Source organism: Tursiops truncatus, chromosome 9 (genome assembly GCF_011762595.2).
Source record: "Tursiops truncatus isolate mTurTru1 chromosome 9, mTurTru1.mat.Y, whole genome shotgun sequence".
In the NCBI taxonomy this organism is placed as follows: domain Eukaryota; kingdom Metazoa; phylum Chordata; class Mammalia; order Artiodactyla; family Delphinidae; genus Tursiops; species Tursiops truncatus.
The window spans coordinates 97,683,503-97,703,819 of NC_047042.1; the positions used below are offsets into that span (position 1 = coordinate 97,683,503).

The 20,317-nt window shown below is 43.5% G+C and overlaps 1 protein-coding gene across 1 annotated transcript in view; it reads left to right on the forward strand.

Moving 5' to 3' along the window:
* CNTNAP2 (contactin associated protein 2) overlaps positions 1–20,317 on the forward strand; it is a 982,287-nt gene that overhangs the window by 794,102 nt on the left and 167,868 nt on the right. Inside the window, exon 13 of the mRNA XM_073809473.1 lies at positions 18,111–18,347. Coding sequence (XP_073665574.1) covers positions 18,111–18,347 — 237 coding nt within the window. The remainder of the gene's footprint in view (positions 1–18,110; positions 18,348–20,317) is intronic.

The following is a 20,317-nucleotide window of genomic DNA, read 5'->3' on the forward strand; positions in this document are numbered from 1 at the left end:
GCACATTCCTAAGGAAAAAAAAATGCTAAGCTGACTTTTATACCTTCACTTATGTATTCATTTATATACTTTGTCCACGTGCTGCTGGTTTAACGTACATCATCAAATGTGACTTTATTCATAGGGAAAATTATTCTTTGACACTGAAAACTGACCATAAATTCACTTCAAATAACATTCACTTGCATTAGCACTAAAAATGTGTGTCCCTGACCAAAAATACATTTTTTAATAACTTGGGGCTAGTTTTTATTTTGACATCAGAATTTCTTGATCTAGACCCCAGTTTTCCTAGATTTATTCCCTAATTGTGTAAGATTATTTATCCACAAATGGATGATTACTTGAAAAAAATGTAATGCAAGACCTTTGATGTATTGCATAGTTCTGAAACTATATATTAAAATAAAAACAAAATAAAAAGCCTTTAAAAAGCCTGCAGCAATACCAAGAGAGAAAAAAAAAAGGTCACCCAACAGGAAAAATTCTAAAACAATTCTTTTAAGATCCCAGAAACAAAGCCAAAATGTCCATTCTTTTTAACATTTTTCACAGCAAAACAATAGCCAGTATACAAAACAAAGCTTTGGGGTTCAAACAGAACATGTCTCATTCGGGGCAAAGATTTCTTTTTCTGATCATAGCATACGCAAAGAAAAATCAAATTAAAAGCAAGCATTTCAGCCATCCTGACACGCATGAGCCCTCTGACAGCTCCCCGTACTCCATCAGCTGAGGATCTTAAAGCAGCCGCCTCCTGCAACTAAGTCTGATGGAAAGAAGCGGAGCTTAGCGAAGCCGCTTAAACATCCCACCTGCAAAGTTCATTTAAAACTAGTCATGTCCCAAAGTTTCCCCTCCATCCTGCACAGCAGAGATTAGTTCTTCAAGTTCCATTTGTGTGGTCATCACTAGAGTTTTCCCTGGAGCTCTGGAGAAGCTAAAAGGTTATTTCCAGCTGGAGCCACTAGACTGTGACCGCCATGTCCTTTGGCTGCACAAATCTCGACCTGACAGAGGCTGTCAGATGAGACTCCTGACTCCCGCATTAAGGGATCCCCAGGTTGGCTCATAAGATTGATAATGGTTGGGTTGGAAGGGGTTTGACCCAAACCTGTGGTAACCAGGGCTGTTGTCTGCTCCTCAGAGCCAGCACCCCTGGGGGGGCAGGTTACTGCCTTGGTTCTGTGTGTTTTGAAGCCTCAGGTCAGGGATAGGAAGCTGACTGCCTTTTGTATTCAAGGTGATAGGTTTGGCAATGGGAAATTATCCAAGAAGTAAGAAAATCCATGAAAGTTTCATAAAGGTTTTTAAATCCTCAGATATCTAGTGCCGATTTTTAGTTACCTTATATGCTTTAAAGCAACGCCTCCAGTGCTTCACGGAGCTTCTTCTTAATGGTTGAGGTAAGACAGTGTCTGCTGCAGCCCCTTTAAAACATCCCCAGATAAAATACTGCATCCCTGCTCTTCAGATGTGATTGTTGTGACTGGAAATATCCTCCCCAAGTGGTAGCAGACCATAATAGTTTTGGGTTTTTTTAACATCTTTATTGGAGTATAATTGCTTTACAATGGTGTGTTAGTTTCTGCTTTACAACAAAATGCATCAGTTATATATATACATATGTTCCCATATCTCTTCCGTCTTGCGTCTCCCTTTGGTTCTTACTTCTGGCTGCTCCCTGGGCCCACATCTATAGTAACGTGCAGTGGTCATCTTTTCAGATACCTCCTTGTTAGGCACCTGAGCCCTCATGAGAACATTCCAACCCTACCCTTGTCTTAGCGGGTGATTAAAGCTCCAGAGCATATTTGCATTTCGGGTGCTAGTTACAAAGTGTGAAATTCTCTGCTGCTCAGAGCTTAGCAGAAGCTCATTTCAGAGAAAGCGCTTCTAGGAGGACAGCCTGACGGCCGTGTGATCCACACGCTGCCCCGGAGGAGTGTTTCTCCCCCAGGCAGACATAACTTCTTGAAAATATTGATGCCTGGGCCCCATCTCTTGGTCTGAGATAGGTGCTCAGGGCACACAGGAGGCTGCTGGGGATGGAGGGATATGAGCAGTAATGGAAAGAGTAGAAGGAAATGAAATGAAGAAACTAATGCAGCTGGAAATGGGGAGAGAAGCCCAGATTTTGTACAGTGTGGTTGTTCCTGGCAGGGGAGTAGCTTCTGCTCAGGAGATGGGCATCCCTTCCAGGGTTTTGAGCAAAGGAGTGATGTCGTATGACATATGTTATGAAATGATCACTCTGGCTAAATTATCTCTTCTTTCCATTGCATCACTTAAAGTCAGAAAAACTCAAAGGAAGAACCAATTTTACAAGCAACGGTTCAAGTGTTTAAAGGGAAGAAATGACTAGGATCCTAAATGCCAGAATCTTGCATGTAGCAGCTCCCCAGATTCCTGGGGAGATATGTAGAGGGCATATTTCCAGCAAGTTCTTGCTGTTTTTCACTCTAAGAGTGTTGAACTGGAAATGCGAGCTTTCAAGTTGCTCTTTGCTCAGGCATGTCCGAAGGTTATTCCCAGAAATTTTAACTTAATGGTTTGCGATAGAACGTAGGCATCTGTGTGCTTTAAAAGCTTCCAGAATGATTCTAATGCACATACAGAAACCACCTCTCCAGAGGCTGGAGAGAACAACTGACACTGGCAAATGCTTTGATTTTTCCCTTCTCGTCCCCAAGAGCTGTACGGTCCAGTGTGGTCGCCACTAGCTACGTGTGGCTATCGAGCATTTTAAACGGTGGTAGTCGAAATTGAGACATACCATAAGCTCAAAAAAACACCTAGGTTTTGAAGACTTAGGATGAAAGAATATATGTAAAATGGTCTCGTTAATTATTTCTATATAGATTACATTTTGAAATGATAATATTTTAGATATAATAAATTCAATACAATGTTATTATCAGTAACTCACTATTTGTTTAATGTGGCTACAGGAGATTTCAAACTCCAGGCGTGGCTCACACTGCATTTCTAGTGGCCAGCACTGGAGTGTGGAGCATTTCTGAGACGACTCTTAGACAGGAAACATAGCCCTCTGTCTGCAAAACCTTCACATACACTTATCATGCTACCACCCTCCAGAGTAATTTTTTTAAGAAAAATGCTAGGTTGCTTTTTCACATCTTTCTTCCAGGTCGGGTACAAGTAGAAAGCCTTGAAAGACAACACAACATGGTAGTTAATACTAAGAACTTGCTAGATGTGTAACCGTTAGCAAGTTATTCACCTTCTCTGAGGTCCATCCCCTCATCAGTTAAATCTGAATGATAACCTGTATCTCAAGGTATGGTAAAACTAAATAACATAGTTTCTAACTCCCCATAAGTGGTAGATCCTGTCACTGGCTCTGAGCTTTAGAGAAAGTGGGGAAGCACCTTGGATTCAGGTGATGTGATTTGGTGTCAGCAGTGATACCCCAATTCCCAGCATCAGTGGAGGTGCAGAATTCCATCATCTCCCTAACTGCTTCTCAGTTTGATTTATGTTATGCTTCTGTCATTTGATTGGAAATAAACTCTCAGAATGTCAGATTACATGCAACTATAAGTATAAAATAATTAAAAAGCAAAATGTCTTTTGGAAAGAGTATTCTTGACGATCAGGACTGTGGTCGTCATGTGCCGTCACTAGCTGTCGTCACTAAAAAAGAAAGCCGTGTGGGTCTTGGCCAAGAAGGCAAGAATGTGTCCACAAGTCTTAAAACATCTAGTGCTCCAGTTAAACTTCTGATTTGTGAGGGTTCGCTTTACCCTGCTGTTTATGTTTGACCTTAAGTCCTTCCACCTTTTGAGCTCATAACCATTAACTAATAATGCTCACCAGCCTCGAATCTTAAACTGAATTTTTACACCCTTGGGTCCCATTCCTTCCAGTTGCCAAGTGCTAAAACTTTTTTTTACCTTTATGACTGAATACATTACACCAGTTTGTCTTCAAAAGTTTCCTTTTTTTCATAGACATGAGAAAACTCACATAGTTGGTTTCCCTCATTCTCAGGAGACAAGCCAGTTAAGAGAAAGCTGGTTTTGTATGCAGCTAGGCTTCCTACCCTCCTCCTCCAGTGGGTCAGCTCCTATTAGAATGAAATCAGGGATGGGCAGCAACATGCATTTTAAATCGCCATCCATGGCCACCATTATTTCTAAACCCAAAGACACCATTAGAACCAGAATATATTTGCAGACATTTCTTTACAGTTGGGTCTATTGAAAAATGTGAAATTAGAAACAAGTAATTATTTTAAACCTTCCCCAACCTATGGAACAAAAAAAATGGCAATAGGCAGGGAAGGATCCTAGTTAAAAAAAACTGATGCATGTGGTTGTTGAGCGACATTTCTGGAGGAGAATGTTACCAGCAGAAAAGGCAAACTTGTTAGTTGGGAATAAGACAGTCTCACTTCCCGAGCCAGGGTCCTCTGCATTAGACATGAGATCAAAGCCTGAAAACACCAGAAACCTGTGCCTTCAGACTGTGTTTCTTGGAACGATTGGCCTGGGTGCTGAAAAGAGCACAGAGCCTTTTGGAGAATCCTTAACTCTGAGCATTCGCAGCATTTCACGTGCCGTGCAGTCCATCCCGGCCTTGGTCTCTCTCCTGCTTCCAGGAGCTGCTTTTGCAGTTCCCTTTGTGTCAAAGGACAGGGCAGCGAGCAAACCACCGGGCACATTTGGGTGGGGCATGTCACTAAGCGCCCACAAGTGCTTCCCGGAAACCATTCCCAGTGTTCTGGAAAGTGTGTGTGTGTGTGTACACTCATACATAATTTCTGGGTAAAATATACACACACATAGTTACATACATACTTTCTGAAAACACACACACACACACACACACACACACTCACACACTCATTTCCTGGAAACATTTTAAGGTTGATTTTCTATAAATGTAGAGAGAACTATAGATCCATATAGAAAACCTTTTGCAAGTATTTTTAATTTATTTCATATAAGAATAAACTTATTTCACACAGCCACGAATAAATTTATTCTTTTTCCACAGATGTGGTGCAAAAAGAGGGGCATGCTTGAAGAATAGAGGGGAAAAATATTAAAGTAAAAGTTTAGTTGTCAGTTTTGTAATTGAAGCCATCTCCTCACTTGAAAGTATTGTTCTCATTGAAGTAGAAGGAAAAGAGGAACTGGCAAATGGCCCAAAATGTGCATTTCCCCACACAAGTTACAAGCATATACAAGATTTCAGGAGGGCTCTTGCTGTGATGGGGGCATGTGGGATCTTCCCAGACCGGGGCACGAACCCACGTCCCCTGCATCAGCAGGCGGACTCTCAACCACTGCGCCACCAGGGAAGCCCTCCTTTCTCCTCTTCTTATTTCTACTTCTTTCTCTTTTTTTTTTTTTCCTTCTTCCACCAAAAGGCAGACAAAATATACAACTATTATATACAACTATTTAATGACAACCTCATTTTCTGGAACTCTGGATAATTCATAATCCTGAACTTATCTTTTAAAAACAATGTACTGATTGCCAATTATTTCTTGGCTTCTTTGAGGTGAATCTTTGTTTTTTATCCCATATTTTATCTTCTACCCTCAAAAATTATAGATGGTGATAGAAATACATTGCCAACATGTCTAAGATTTTCTTTGCAGGGAGATGGTAGGGGTTATACTCTGAAAAAAATCTGAATGTGGCCAAACTGGTCCATGAAACCATTAATCCATTCATTAATTAGACAAGTGTGTATTAAATATGTAATATGTGCCAGGTGTTGTGTTGGACTCTGGAGATATAAAATCAACTAAAATGTGGTGTTTGCCCTCAAGGAACCTTTGGTCATCAGTATACATATTTGTCAATTACCAGTTGTAGTTTAGTGTGAGAAAGCCTTTGAAATTACTGCATTTTGAATCTGTTTCACAGGAGAATGAATGTTTAAGTCCAGTTGTCACAGAAACAATTGGTAAGCCGTGCAAAACAAAGCCAGGGAGGTCATTTGCAAACCAGAAAGGCAGACTCAGCGTAAAGACAGCCCCTGGCCTGGGGAGGAGCCCAGTGGCCTTTGGCCTGCCCACTTCTGGATTCTGTGTGGCATCATTAACAGTTCTCAATAAACATCTTTTTTTTTTTTCAAAAGGCATAGTGTGGCCTACCTACTCAACATCCACCAATACCGTGAGGTCTCAGATAACTCTACTGGGATATAACCTAGCTCTTGAGTTGCATGAAGTGGATTGCCACTAGCTTCTAATACTTCATACATTCATGCCTCATTCAAGACAGCAACCCTAGATGAGTTTCTTTAAATCACTCTGTTTATGTAACCATCAGCATTGTCCACGGGAGGCCACTTCCCATCTGTTGAGTGAGACTCCAGCTGTGACAGTTGACCCACATTAAAGCTGCCCGTACAGTGTGGCATGTTCTCTAAGGATGGCAGATAGTTTGAGGATGGTTTCTGTTGGTTGAAGGACAGTTCAGGGCTGGGTAGAACATTTCAACAAATCTCAAGGCTTATTAGCATACCAAATAAAGTAGCCACACAGACAAAATGGCGAGATAAGGAGGAATAATAAGCAGTCATTCCTTTTACCTTCCTTGGTCAAGAAAAATAACTTGTTTCAAAAGATATACCCTGCTTTAATTATAAAAAGAATCATCAAATGGGAATGGCTTTGGATTTCAAGAAATATATATGTGAATGTCTCAAATCTTACAGTCAACCACGACCTTCGGGTGTGGATTTTTAAAATCAAAATAGAAATCATTTTAATATTAACAAAAGATTATCATAAGTATTAGGACATTTGTGGATTTTCTGGTTCTTTTCTATTAGGGTCTTAGCTGGTAAAGAAAACAGAATTTTATCAACTTAAAGAGTCAATTGTATTTTTATGTTTGGGAGTAATAAACAATCAATGGTTACCTGATTGTTTCCTTTTAAAATTCCCAAACAAGGGACTTCCCTGGTGGTCCAGTGGTTAAGACTTCGCCTTCCAGTGCAGGGGGTGCAGGTTCGATCCCTGGTTGGGGAGCTAAGGTCCCACATGCCTCGCTGCCAAAAAACTAAAATATAAAACAGAAGTAACATTGTAACAAATTCAATAAAGACTTAAATAAATAAAATTCCTAAACAGGAAGCTGGTAAACAAATCACTTTGTGGAGGATGTTGGGCAGATTACTGCCCAATATCTGTTACCTTATCTGTAAAATTAGGATGATAGCATCTATCTCAAAAATGCTGTTAAATTAAATGAAATAATACATAAAAATTGCCCTTTGTGTCTGACACATAGCAGGAGTTCAGTAGAAGCTCATTTCCTTATGGCGTGTAAACGTGTATCTGGCTCCAATTCAAAAGTGTACTCACTGAATCAACAAACTTTCAATGAGTGCCTCCTTTCACTAGATTTCGCGGCTACAGCAGTGAATTATAAACAGTGCTCGTCTTCAAGGACCCTGTGGTTAAGAATTCTATTTGGCTCTTCAGATCAGCTGAGCAGGCACGAAAACATGGGATGTGTAGTGTCACGTACAGAGCAAAGAAGAAGCAACTTGCTACTTAGCAACAGAATGAATAGAATCAATAGAATGGTCCTTGTATCTGGCACAGGCACAAATTATGCAAGTAAATAAATTTACAAAGAAATAATTCCTAAAAGCCGTAGCTCCATAGCAAACGATGAAGTTAGCGGAGCAGAGGTAAAGTGAGGCAGAGACATTTGATTGGGGACAACTTTGCCTGTTAAGGCTATTTAGCCAATTAACCAATCTGTCAAAATATGCTCCCACTTGCTAAGTCAATAGAAGGGAGAAAAAACAGTAGAAATTAATAACATCTGTTAAGCTGTAAGTCATTTAATTCTTTTGGATACATTATTCTGAATGCCTCTCATAACACTTTCATTAATAAACTTCTCTTTTAATTAATGATTATGTCTAAGTTGATGGAAGAGCATTTCTCTCAAGAAGCCCACTTTACAAAGGGAATGAGACTGAAGAAATTGTCAGCTAAGGAAGGTCAGTGCAGATCAACTAGTTAAAGAATATACTGTTGCTATAAAAAAAATTCAGATTCTATTCAACTCAATTCAAAAAATATTTATTGTGTATTTGCTGGATGCCAGGGGCTGGCTGAGGTTACCAGGCAAAGTTCTTACCCTAAAATGCTCACACTCTAGTGAGGATCCAGATGTGTAACTCAGGCATTCAGCTCCCAGCTTCCTCGCCCCTTCCGTGCCTTCCCTTTCTCTCCCCTCTCCTCCTTCCCAGGATGAAAGAGGTGAGGTGGGCCCCCTACATTGCCTGGTTATTTGCAAAAATCTTTCTACATGGAAATATATATATATACACGCATACATGTATATATAGCCTCAAGATGGTTTTCTAAAACTATCTGTGTGTATATAAGTATCTGTGTCTGTATATACATTTTTCCCCAGGAATGGGACAATATTGTGTTACTGTTGGTTTCTTAGCTTGCTCTCATATGGTTTCAGGACTTAGTCTTTGTGTGTGCGCGTGTGTGTGTGTCTGCATATACATATATAGTGTGTGTGTGTGTGTTCATCACACAGAAATGTGGTGAAGTGTTAAAAGTGTTAAAAGTTACAGAGTCTGGATATGTAGGATATGGAGGTTCTTTGCACTAATTTTGCAACCTTTTTGTACATTTGAAATTATTTCAAAGTATAGGGTTCTTCTAAAAGTTTTGAAAACAAGTGATTCAAGACCCTTTGCAGCCTCCCTTCTGCCTTCTTTCCTACCGGCACCTTCTGCCAGCTGTCACCCCACACTTGCCACTGAATTAGACCCAACACCTAGAGCAATAGAGCTGGAGGGGTCCATCGATTAAATGCATTACATTGGAGTCATCCCAGGAAATGTTGAAATATACCAACAGGCAGGCCTTTCCCCAGACCAATTAAGTCAGAATCTCTGAGAGTTTGCCTCAGACATATTTTTCTAAAGTACAGCGAGGCTGCAACGTTCTGACAGAAGTTCCTGAACCCCAAAACGTTCCGCTCCTCTGTGCTTTGTTCACGCTTTCATCCTCCCCAGGAGCACCCTTGCCACCTTGCGAGTCTCGAGTCTTGTAGGTACGTGGTTGTTTGTCGGTACCCGACTCAGGGTCCTCTTCCTAGCGTATCATCCAGATCTTCCCTCACCCACCCCTGAGACAGCCCCTCTCTCCCCTGCTGTTGCCGCCCACACACACTCTGTGATTCTAAATCTCAAGCTCTGCTCTCCTGATGGCCCCCCAACCAACTGCAGACTCCCTCCCGGAAAAGTCTCGTGTGTTTGCTCTTGTTATCAGCATGGGCCTAGCCTAGAGTAAGAGTCCAAGAAATGTTTACCAGTTCAATGCGAACAAGGTTACATGCGTTGGACTGAAGTTATAACATAGAGCTGGGAGGGCACTTAGAAGAGCTCTGTACACTGCATGGGGCTCTTAGCAAGGAGCTGGCGCTTACCCTGACCGGAATAGTGAGTAAGGAATAGGATGGAAGGGATGAGAAGGAAGTGGAGGTGTGAAAGCCAGTAACCCAATCAGGCAAGACCACAAGCAGAGCACAGGAGGCGCAGCTAGGAAGCAGCAGGTCCAGAGAGTGAGGGTAAGGAAGGTCATTCTGGGGCCTGAGTCATCATCCAACACAGAGCCTAACGACCCTGAGCACCTCAATGGATCATTTTGAATAAGTAAGGAGTGAACTAATTTTTATTATTTTTTCCTCAAATTTGGGGGGTTGGGGTCATGAAATTTTATTTAAACTATTAACTCTTTCCCCAGAAAAGTGCATACACACTTAACTTACTTTCACGTGAAGTTTCAGAAGATTTACAGATTTTCTGAAATGTCTCTAGTGACTCCCCTTCCAAATGATACCCCAAATGTTAAGAAAAGGGATGAAATTTAAGTTTAGGAGTAAAATGCTCTCCGCTCCCTCCAATCCTTTCACCAAACTGCAGCCAGAATGATCTTTTAAAATGGCAAATCGGATTATATCACCTCTACTTAAACCCCTTCAGGGCTGCCCATTACTTTCTATATAAAAAAAAATCCTCAACATGCCACTCCCTTTCTCACCAGCCTCTTCCTGCCACTTGCCCCCGAATTTTAGCCATCCTGACTTTGATTGCATTGGTCCTTAATATTCCCTCCTTCCTCAGGGCCTTTGCACATGCTCTTTTCTCTTCCTAGAATGCTTTCCCTACCCCCAAATCCCAGTTAAATCTCATTCTCCCTCAGTAATTAACTTAAATATCATTTACTCCCTGTTAAATATCTAATAGCTTCATGGCTTAAATTTATTATATTCTTTCAAATATAATAAATATTTGAAAGAAAATATGGGAGAGCCTGGGTGCTAGCCATATCGATATGGGTTCAGTATTTAAGATGAGAATGATTTAAAGTCCACAGCAATTCAATGACTTGCCTGACCAGGGTCATAGAGCTACTTGGTGGCAACATCAGGACTAAAACCCACACCTCTGATTCCTGCCCTCCGCTTGTACCACATTAATCCCTTATAGATGTCTCAGCTGAAGTTTGCTGCAGTGGCATCCTCATCTCCCTTGCTCTCCCCAAAACATTCTAACCTGTTAACTGCCATGTATGCCAGTAATGCTTAGTAACAGTTTCAGGAGCATGACCCTGGAAATTCTGGATGCAGACTGTCTTCCTGTTTAAGACTCTAGTAAATGTGTTCAGTACTGTTGGCTCTTAAACTCCAAGTGAGAAGGTCCCCTGGCTCCTCCATAGTCAACTCATAGAACATATAGTTTATTGATGTGTTTCCAGTAATAAACTTTACACCTGTGTCTCATGGGTAGCACATACCATTCAGGCTAAATGTATGAGATTTTTCTTTGGTATTTTTATCCTTTGTATGGATTCAGACACTTGAAATTTATTACACACAAACTGACCTGGCAGTGCCCTGACCTTTAGAAAGAATGGTGGGAAATGGCTGCAATAGACATGTATTCACCTGTGGAAACAGAACAAGTAGAGATGAACATTAACCCGTCTGCATCCAATGTTGTTGGCCCAAAATGATGATAGTAAATTAAAGAAAACAGCAAACAATCAGAATTCAAAAAGTCAGGAGGGAAATTCAGAGTGGTACACTTGGAGAGAAAAAGCAGATTTTGCCGATACAAGGCCAGGAGAGAAACTGGTTGTATTTCAGGATAGCGGGGCCTTGGGAGTAGAATAGGAAATAAGTTTAAACATAACTGAGCCTTGCAGATTGCCCTGGAAGGAACCGGGCCTGATTCAAAATCGGGAAACGTGCAGAAGGGTGACGTCCAAGGTCTCTAGGAGCAGAGTTCCATAAAATTCACTTAACTTTTTTTACTCAATGATAATTAAAAAACAGTTAATGAGAGTGATCATTCTGATCACTGGAATTCAGCCATGAAAGAGTTTAATGACCTGAGGCTGGGGCTGCCGTGTCTGTTCTGCAGAAATTTCTCCTAAATTTTATAGAGGCTGAACAGAGCTTTCAGGATCCAGGGTAACTGGGACAAAGTAGAAGAGAGCTTTGGAAGGCAGGAAGGAGGAAGCAAATATTAAAGTTTGGTTACAGCAGGAGGTAAAAAGAAGGAAGCCTGCTGTTATGGGCTGAATGTTTGCATTCCCTCCCTAACCAAATTCATATGTTGAAGCCCTAAGCCCCAGTGCTGTGGTTTTGGAGGTGGAGCCTTTGGTGGTACAGTCAGCATTCATGCCTGTAGTTTCCACAGTCATAGATTCAACCAAACATGGATCAAAAATATTAGAAAAAAAAAAAAAAACTCCAGAAATTTCCAAAAAGCAAAACTTGTATTTGCCATGCACCAGCAACTATTTACATAATGTTTATATTATACTAGGCATTATAAGTAATCTAGAGATGATTTAAAGTTTTCAGGAATATGTATGTAGGCTATATACAAATACAATGCCATTTTATATAAGGGACTTGAGCATCCAAGGATTTTGGTATCCGAGGGGGGTCCTGGAAGCAATCCCCCATGGATACCGAGGGATGACTATAACTGGGCTTAGATGAGGTCATGAGGGTGGGGCCCTTATAATGGGATTAGTGCCCTCAGAAGTAGAGACCAGAGAGCTAGCTCTCTCTCTGCCATGTGCACACATGGCAAGAAAATGTGTCTGCAAGCCAGGAAGAGACCTCTCACCGGGAACTGAACCAGCCAGCACCTCAGTATTGGATTTACAGCCTCCAGAGCTGTGAGGATAGATTTCTGTTGTTTACAACACCCAGTTATGGTAATATGTTATAACAGCCTGAGCAGCCTAACACACCTGCCAAGATGGGGGCTCAGTAAAGGTGGTTTGCTTGAACGACTGGGTCAGTGACAGTGGGTGAATGCAGTTCACACAGGCTGATAGACCAACTGTGAACATCTCTTCCCAACTCCATCATCTCTTAGTGATGCCACATTGGCAGCTTGAAATCAGCCAAGGTAGGAGTGTTTACACCATGGGACTAGGCGGAGACCACAAATCAGGGTTTCCCCCCAGGAGAGCTAGCTGTGTAACGTTTACCAGCACACTCCTGAATAAGTGAGATGAAAGCCTTGTGAGAACATGGTTCCCTGGGGTTCTCACACTCACAGTACACCTTAACGTTTGTTGTTGCTGTTGTTTCTGCTTTAATTACTAATACACAGTGGCAGTCTTCAATTATCTTTTACTACCCATCCAGAGTGATTCAGCATTTGTAGACTCTCCTGGCAAACTAACCATCATTTAAAGCATTGTTTCTATGGGAAAATAGTTCCAAGTTGCAAGTTACTGACTTTGAGATAAACTTTTGCGAAAGAACCCATCTGTGAGTTGGGGACTTTCAATTCTGGGTCCTCAGGGGGAAGTTAGAGAACAGAAAGAATCATGTCTATTTAAAAAATACAGGTTGCAAAACATATCCTAAGTGAAAAGACAAAAGGAATAGAATTATAGAACTTGGAGGAGAAAAAGATGAGCAATTTAATTACAGGGGTGGGTGCCAGCTGTTTGTTTTTCCACTGTGAGCATCAGAGATTTGGTTAGACAAAGGGGAGAATACTTTTGTGGTATTTTTCTGGGATGTATGGTTTGTGGATTTTATTTCAAACATTTCCAAACTTACTTTCCACAGTCAGGGGTAATTTACATATGATCCATTTTGAAGACCAAGAAATGGTTAAGACAAGATTACTTGTCTGCTTCAAGATGCCTGTGACCTTTATGATCCTAAGTCTGGCATAATTTCAAAATTTCAAAATTTTGAGACACATAACTCAACAAATCTCCTTCATAATACATCTTAGAATAACTAGACCCAAAATATATCATTTTTTTATCCAAAAAATTAATATCAAAAATTAAACTTTAATATCATATTAGTATTAAACCTTAAATCAAGCATTCGAAGTCAACTTTTTGATCATTTAATGGGGGAAAAGATGTTATCTGGGGCTTGTGAAGTAAGCATTATCTTAATTATTCATCCAGAAGGGATGGGAATATTACTTTCCTAAATGAAATTGCAGTACTCTGATTTGGCATTTCCTTAAAAAGATCTGAAACAATGAAACAACAGCTGTAATTCTGCCAGTTGGAACCTTAAATGGCTCACAGCACTCCCAGGCCCCGCTCTGACAGTTGGGTTACAATGTGGTTTCAGAGCAACGCTTTTAAGCGTGGTATATCCCTTCCTCCAATACTGGCATGAATCCTTAAAGCTTCTTAACGATGGATGACTCTGAAATACACCAAAAGTATTCTCTATGGCATATTTTTTATTTGTTTATCCAAAATCCCTAGCTTTCCAAATTTCCCTTTATGATCTGCCTTGGAAGGATTGTCGCCAGTTTATTTGAGAAAAGCGTTAAGTTCTCACCCAGACAGGACCGCCCAGCAGCCCCACCGAGCGCACTATCCTCCTCCGTTCCAGCTCCCAGCACCTCAGACTCTTGTGTCCCTAAGCATCGCCTCTTACACGTGCTGATTCTCAAGACCCTCTGAGTCGGACCCTCTGAGCTAAAATCTGGGGCTGGGCCTGAGCACCAGCATTTTAACAGACTCCCAGGCCTGTTGAGAAGTGCTGTCAGGGACTCAGTTCTGCCCTCTCTCTGGGAGCAGAATACCTGGGGAGAGCCTGGCCCAAGGGAGCTTAGGATCTCACCGGCGATGCGCTGCATCTGTGGCTCAGGTGCCTGTGGTCTCCTTGGCTTTACCTGCTTCCTCAGCCTCTGCTGCTCAGAACCCCCACCCCTCCCAGGCCCAGGTGCTGCGCTCCTCAGTCTTGAGTTTCAAGGGCCCGGTACGTTTTTTCTCTCCCTGTGCATCCGCCCTGTCTGCTCGCCTCTGGCTTGGTCAAACCCTCCAGCCTTGATCTCTAGCCTTCCTCCCTCCCTCTCTCCAGGCCCCAGGTCTACCTCTTCTCTCCTGCTTGGCCCAAACCTGTTCCAAGATGCTGACCCCTGCATCCTCTGGTAGAACCTCTCTGCTGGCAAAACACACCCCTTGGTGTCTTTGCTCTGGGCGGCCTGCCTGCCTGCTGTCCCCGAATGCTCCCCGCCCCACCAGCTGCTAGACGCTGTCACATCAGCCAGTCCTAGTAATGTCCGTCTGTCCCACTAGGATCTGAACTACTGAGGGTAAGGATCACCTCTGTCTCCTTCACTGTTTTCCCAGCAGTAGTGGGAGCCTAGTGAGTCTTGTGTGAATAACTGATACTGTTTAAAAAAAAAAAAAGAGCGTGTAAATTTCACCTGAGAGCACGATGCTCACATTGCAGACTCTCTGGCCCCTAAGTTTGTCTGAACGCTGCGCCCTCAGCTAGAAAGTGGCTTGTCTTCATCTTCACCTTTACATAGCGACCCGCCTCTGGCTCTTTGGGCCCCGACTTCAATGTCTTTTCACTTGGGAAGTCTTCCTGGAGCCCTGGAGACAGGTCTGGTACCCCTGTTGTTCCAAGTGCCCCTTATATAAACCTGATCCTGTACTGAGCACACTGCCTTCTGATGATGTCTGTTAGCCTAAATTCTCCTCTAGATCAAGAGCACCTTGAGAACAAGGATTGTAACCTCAGCACCCGGCATAGTGCCGGGCATGCAGCTGGTGATCAGTTCCACTCTCTTTGCTGAGAGAGTGGAAAAGGCAGCTCAGGATCCTCTGGGCAGTAAGAGGGGGGTTCTTCTCACATAACCTACCAAGTAAACCACCATAACTCTTACCACACGTGTTCAAAGTGTCAGTGTGTCTCCCCTACACCTGCCACTGGACGTGAAGCTGAATCTGGCCTCTGTACCCCTACACCGAATTACATCTCAGAGACAGAGTTCTGGGTGAAGTAGAAAAGAATAGCTTTATTGCTTTGCCAGGCAAAGGGGGCCACAGCGGGCTAATGCCCTCAGAACAGTGTGCCCCAACCCAGGGGGGTTTGTGAGGAGTTTCACAGTCGAGGGGCGAGGTTGCTGAGAAGGACGAGGGTGCACGCAGGGTCCGCATTCCTTCAGTCCAGAGATCATCTGGTGTCAGGTGATGATGGGCGAGCTGTGACCTTCTCTGGAATGAAGAGAGCACCATCAGGTAGTTACATCTTCCATTTGGTGGGGGCCTTGATTCTGCAGAAGAGCGCAAAGATATTGTTATGTGTGTCCCCCGAGGGGGAACCAGGACCCTGCCCCAAGGCTGCACTATTGTTTCTTGACTGTTCCTCCCTGGTCTCTGCATCCCCTCCCGTCCCTGATCAGCAATTGTTTGCACCTGCACTTTGGAACCCAAGGAAGGGGACACAGAAAGGCTTCTGTGCCCAGGAGCCCCACAGGGTCCTGCTCAGTTTGACAGAAGACTCTTGAAGGGCGTTGACGCATTTGCTGCACCTTTACCTCCTGGTGAGTCGTGCAGTGACTAGCGTGGATTAAGTGTCTGTTTAATCCTGTGTTTCCCGGCGAAGACACTCTAGGCATTTTGAGCAGGACAATTCTTAATTGTGTGAGACAGTCCCACATGTCACAAGACACTCAGCAGGCTTCACCCCCACCCACCAAATGCCAGTAGTACCCTCCATGTATGCGCACACACACACGCGCACACACGCACGCGCACACACACACACTTGCAAAAGCCCTTGGGTGGGGGTCCAGGAGGAGAACAGTACTGCCCACGGTTGAGAGCTTGTAGCTAGCTGACCTCTTCACCACAGCTCAGTGGGAAGCAGGACGTGGCAGCCTCTGCAGCAGTGCCGAGTGGAGTGTTGCACATGTGTGATCGTGTGAGGTGGGGGTCAGGGTGGCATCTGCGGCCCTCAGTAGAAAGTGGTAACCTGTCTTTGGAATATGACTAAGTAATCTTTTTTGGACGCTTATCATACATTCCAGGCACCAGGCTGAGTATCATCCATGGGTTCTTGAACCCTCACGACAACCTGAGGCCCCAGGTTCCAGAGAGGGAAGCTGAAGCTTAGAGAGTGTCAAGCCACTGACCAAGTTAACAGGGTTGGTTAGCCACAGGTGTCTGACTGCAGACCCGGAATCACCACACTGTGCTGCTGACTCTCTCCGTGCTAGGCTTCTTTAACAAGAACAGACTTCAAAATTCCCAGAGGAAAGAATCCTCTTAAAATCGGTCCTCTCCTATTCATTATAATGTAGAGCGGATGTTTCACAGAATACACTCTGTGTAATGTTAGTTTAGTGGGATGTCAAGTCTTACGAGAGAAACGGGTTCCACGGGCAAAGAAGTTTGGGAAATGCTTTCAAGGGCATGTGCAGAAGGCAATGAAACAGTTAACTGTGAAGACCAAGCAGACCTTGCTAGCCCCCCAGCCTTTCACAGGGAGTCAGGAGGTGCTTTTAGAACATGGAGCAAACAATGGAGAAACTGTAGCAGGAGCTTATCTGCCAGGCAATGATTAAAAACTAATTAGCATTGATTAGGCCACAGGAAAAAACTGTTGAAGGATGGGTGACCTTTCTTCTAATTTCTTAATAATAATAATAGGTACTATTTATTATGTGCTAATTACTTTAATTATCTTTTGTAATTCTCACTGTTATTACCTCTCTTTCACATATAAAATGCTGCGGCCTAGAGAAGCTGGCGAAGCGACTTCTAAGGCCACATAACCAGTTAAAGGCAGCACCAAATTTGAGCCCAGTTCCCTCTACCTTCATGTCTTGTGATTTTTGAAGACTAGACCCAAAGCCTCCCAGGACTTCATCAGGGTTTCACCAAGGGCTTTCCTGGGTGAACATCCAAAGCAGCTCCGATCTCTCAGAAGATGCCCATGAGTTCCTTGAATTAGTGGTTCATGTGATACTGTTGCAGGAAGGGGGACCCCTTCCAGGACCCGAGAGTGGGCTCTTGTCTAACACTAGGAAATGAATTGTCCAAGGAGACACATGTACCGACAAAGCAAGAGACTTTATTGGGAAGGGGCACCTGGGCAGAGAGCCGCAGGGTCAGGGAACCCCAGAGAGCTGCTCTGCCACATGGCTCGCGGCCTCAGGTTTTATGGTGATGGGGTTAGTATCCAGGTTGTCTCTGGCCAGTCATCTTGCTTGGCCCGTATTTGGTCTGACTCAGGGTCCTTCCTGATGGCGTGTGCATCGCTCAGCCAGGAGGGATTCCAGCGCGAAGGATTCTAAGAAGTTGGTCGTCTCCTCCCGGAGTTTTCCACAGCACCATGTTCCTTATCGGGACCTCCTGTGTGAGACAGCTCAGGGAAGCGGGTCTGGCCGAGGCGGGCGGTGTCGGTCAGCAGTTCCCTAACAATGCCACTGCCTTTATTCTCAGCATCTCTCTTCAACCGAAATTAGTTATTTGGTCTAAGTACTAAACGTGAAGCTTTTTTCTGGTATGAGTTAACATTTCTCAATTTAGCTACTACGTTTTAAGTGGACAGACTGCTATACTCTGTTACACTGCTTTTTTGGTTTTGGTAGCGTATCCGTGTTGATGAAACAACGTCCATCTGCATAGACGTTCCCTTCCTGGAGTCGGTCCACCCTCCAGGAACAGCCTTAGCGGCCACGACAAAGCTCACCGTCTACCCAGGTTAAATGGTTGGTGGTATTAGCCTCGGACTTCTCACCTTTCCATTTTCTCTTTCCTTTTCAAACAGATGTGGGTGCATTTTTTGAAGAGGGGATGTGGCTGCGGTATAACTTCCAGGCGCCCGGGTCCGGTGCTAAGGAATCGGGCAGCAGGTCGGAGAACTCCCTGGACCCGCAGAATGGGGCCCCGGACCTGGCCCGCGAGGAGATCTGCTTCAGCTTCAGCACCACCAAGGCACCCTGCATCCTCCTCTACGTCAGCTCTTTCACCACCGACTTCCTGGCAGTTCTCGTCAAACCCACCGGTAAGGACGAGGATACCTAGCCTTCTGCCCTTCAGTGTTGTAATATCGGGGACCATCTCCAAGTATACACTAAGCCAGGAGTGTCAGTGCGACTGAAATAGGCACCCTATTTTAGAATATACAAATGGACTTAGGATCTTTCAGAGCAATCGAAGCAGTTCTAAAGCATATAAACATGCCAGACACTGAGTCCATTTCCTCTCTGAAAACTTGAGTTCTATGACACTTGGAGTTTTAAGATCTCTTTTTTACAAATAAAAATATTTAGGTGTATCAAGGAGCAAATCTCTCTCATTCCCCAGTGAGACTGTACAGGTTGGAGACACGGAGGCTACCTCTCTCATGGTCTTGCTCTTTAATGATTGAAGCTCTGCAGCCTTTTTTTTTTTTTTTTTTTAAACATCTTTATTGGAGTGTAATTGCTTTACAATGGTGTGTTAGTTTCTGCTTTATAACAAAGTGAATCAGCTATATGTATACATATATCCCCATATCTCCTCCCTCTTGCATCTCCCTCCCACCTTCCCTATCCCACCCCTCTAGGTGGTCACAAAGCACGAGCTGATCTCCCTGTGCTATGTGGCTGCTTCCCACTAGCTATCTGTTTTACATTTGGTAGTGTACATATGTCCATGCCACTCTCTCACTTTGTCCCAGCTTACCCTTCCCCCTCCCCATATCCTCAAGTCCGTTCTCTAGTAGGTCCTGCAGCCTTTTCTGACAGCTATTTCAGTGTCGTGGCATCTTAAAGATCAAGATTTTCTTCTGTGGGAACTAAAAATTATTATTATTAACCCAATTCAGCTTGAGTGTTAATAGAATAGTAAATTCTTAAACTTCTCTGGGCAATGCTCTGTCGGTTTAAAAGATAGGTAGGAAAAAAATGTTCCTTAGGATTTTTCCCTTTCAGAAATTATTTCTGAAGAAAGAAGCCGAAAATCAGACAAAGATTCAGCATGAAGATGTTCATCATAGTTTATACTGTTATTTATGAAAATAAGAATTGGAAAGGACCTAGGAGTTAACATTTTAGGAAAATGGTTAGTAAAAGAGGGAATCACCATTTTATGGAATATCGTGTATCCATTAAGAATAATATTTATGAAGAGTAATTAATGACATGGAGAAAATTTTTATGTAATATTATATAAAACCAAGAAAAGGCATGATACAGCCTTGACTGTACGATATCAGTTTAGCTCTGTAAAAACGATGGACAGGAAAACAGCAGTACTGTGAGCGCAGAGTCTCGTTGTTTGTTTGCGCAGTTGACTTGCCTCTGCTGGGTAATACTCTTCCACACATGTCAGATGCTCTCAGTGATCCTGTCCCTGTTCTCACCAGAAAAAAACAGTTCAATCAGGAAGTAGAAAAGTGTACACCCCTGCTCTCTGGAAGTTCACCTGTTAGGTTTCTTTCTCCTGCATCAGATTAAATAGCTGTTTAATCCATCGATGTTCTCCACCCTCATGTCCCAACCTCGCCTCAGTGGGCAGTGGGTTCTCACCTCTAGCTCGTCAAGAATGTCAGGAACATGCCTCAGTAGATGCTGTATTGTCTGCTCCTCAAGCCACTGCCACGTTAAAATCTGGTCCCAGTTCTATCCAGTAACTCACGCCCCCAAGCCCGCACCGGCCCCTGCGAGCACCCACGCGTGTGTCTGTGGGCCTTTGTCATGCGCAGGGGGTTTGACTAGTCGTTTCCATATTAATGGCTACCGTGTAAGGCTGCCCGAAGCTGTGCTAAGAGCACACACTGTATAAGGCAGAGTCCATTCTTACCCTCTTCCTGCAGGTGGTAGACTGGAGTGCAGAGAGATTGGGTGATTTGCACACTCAGCTGGTGGTGGCACGGCTGGGGTTCCTGAACCCAGGTGTCTGATGCTGGACCCAGGGTTCTCCACTGCCCTGCTTAGAGACCTCTAGAACACTCGGTGCATTTGCAAAGCATGGACAGTCAGTTTCTCTCTC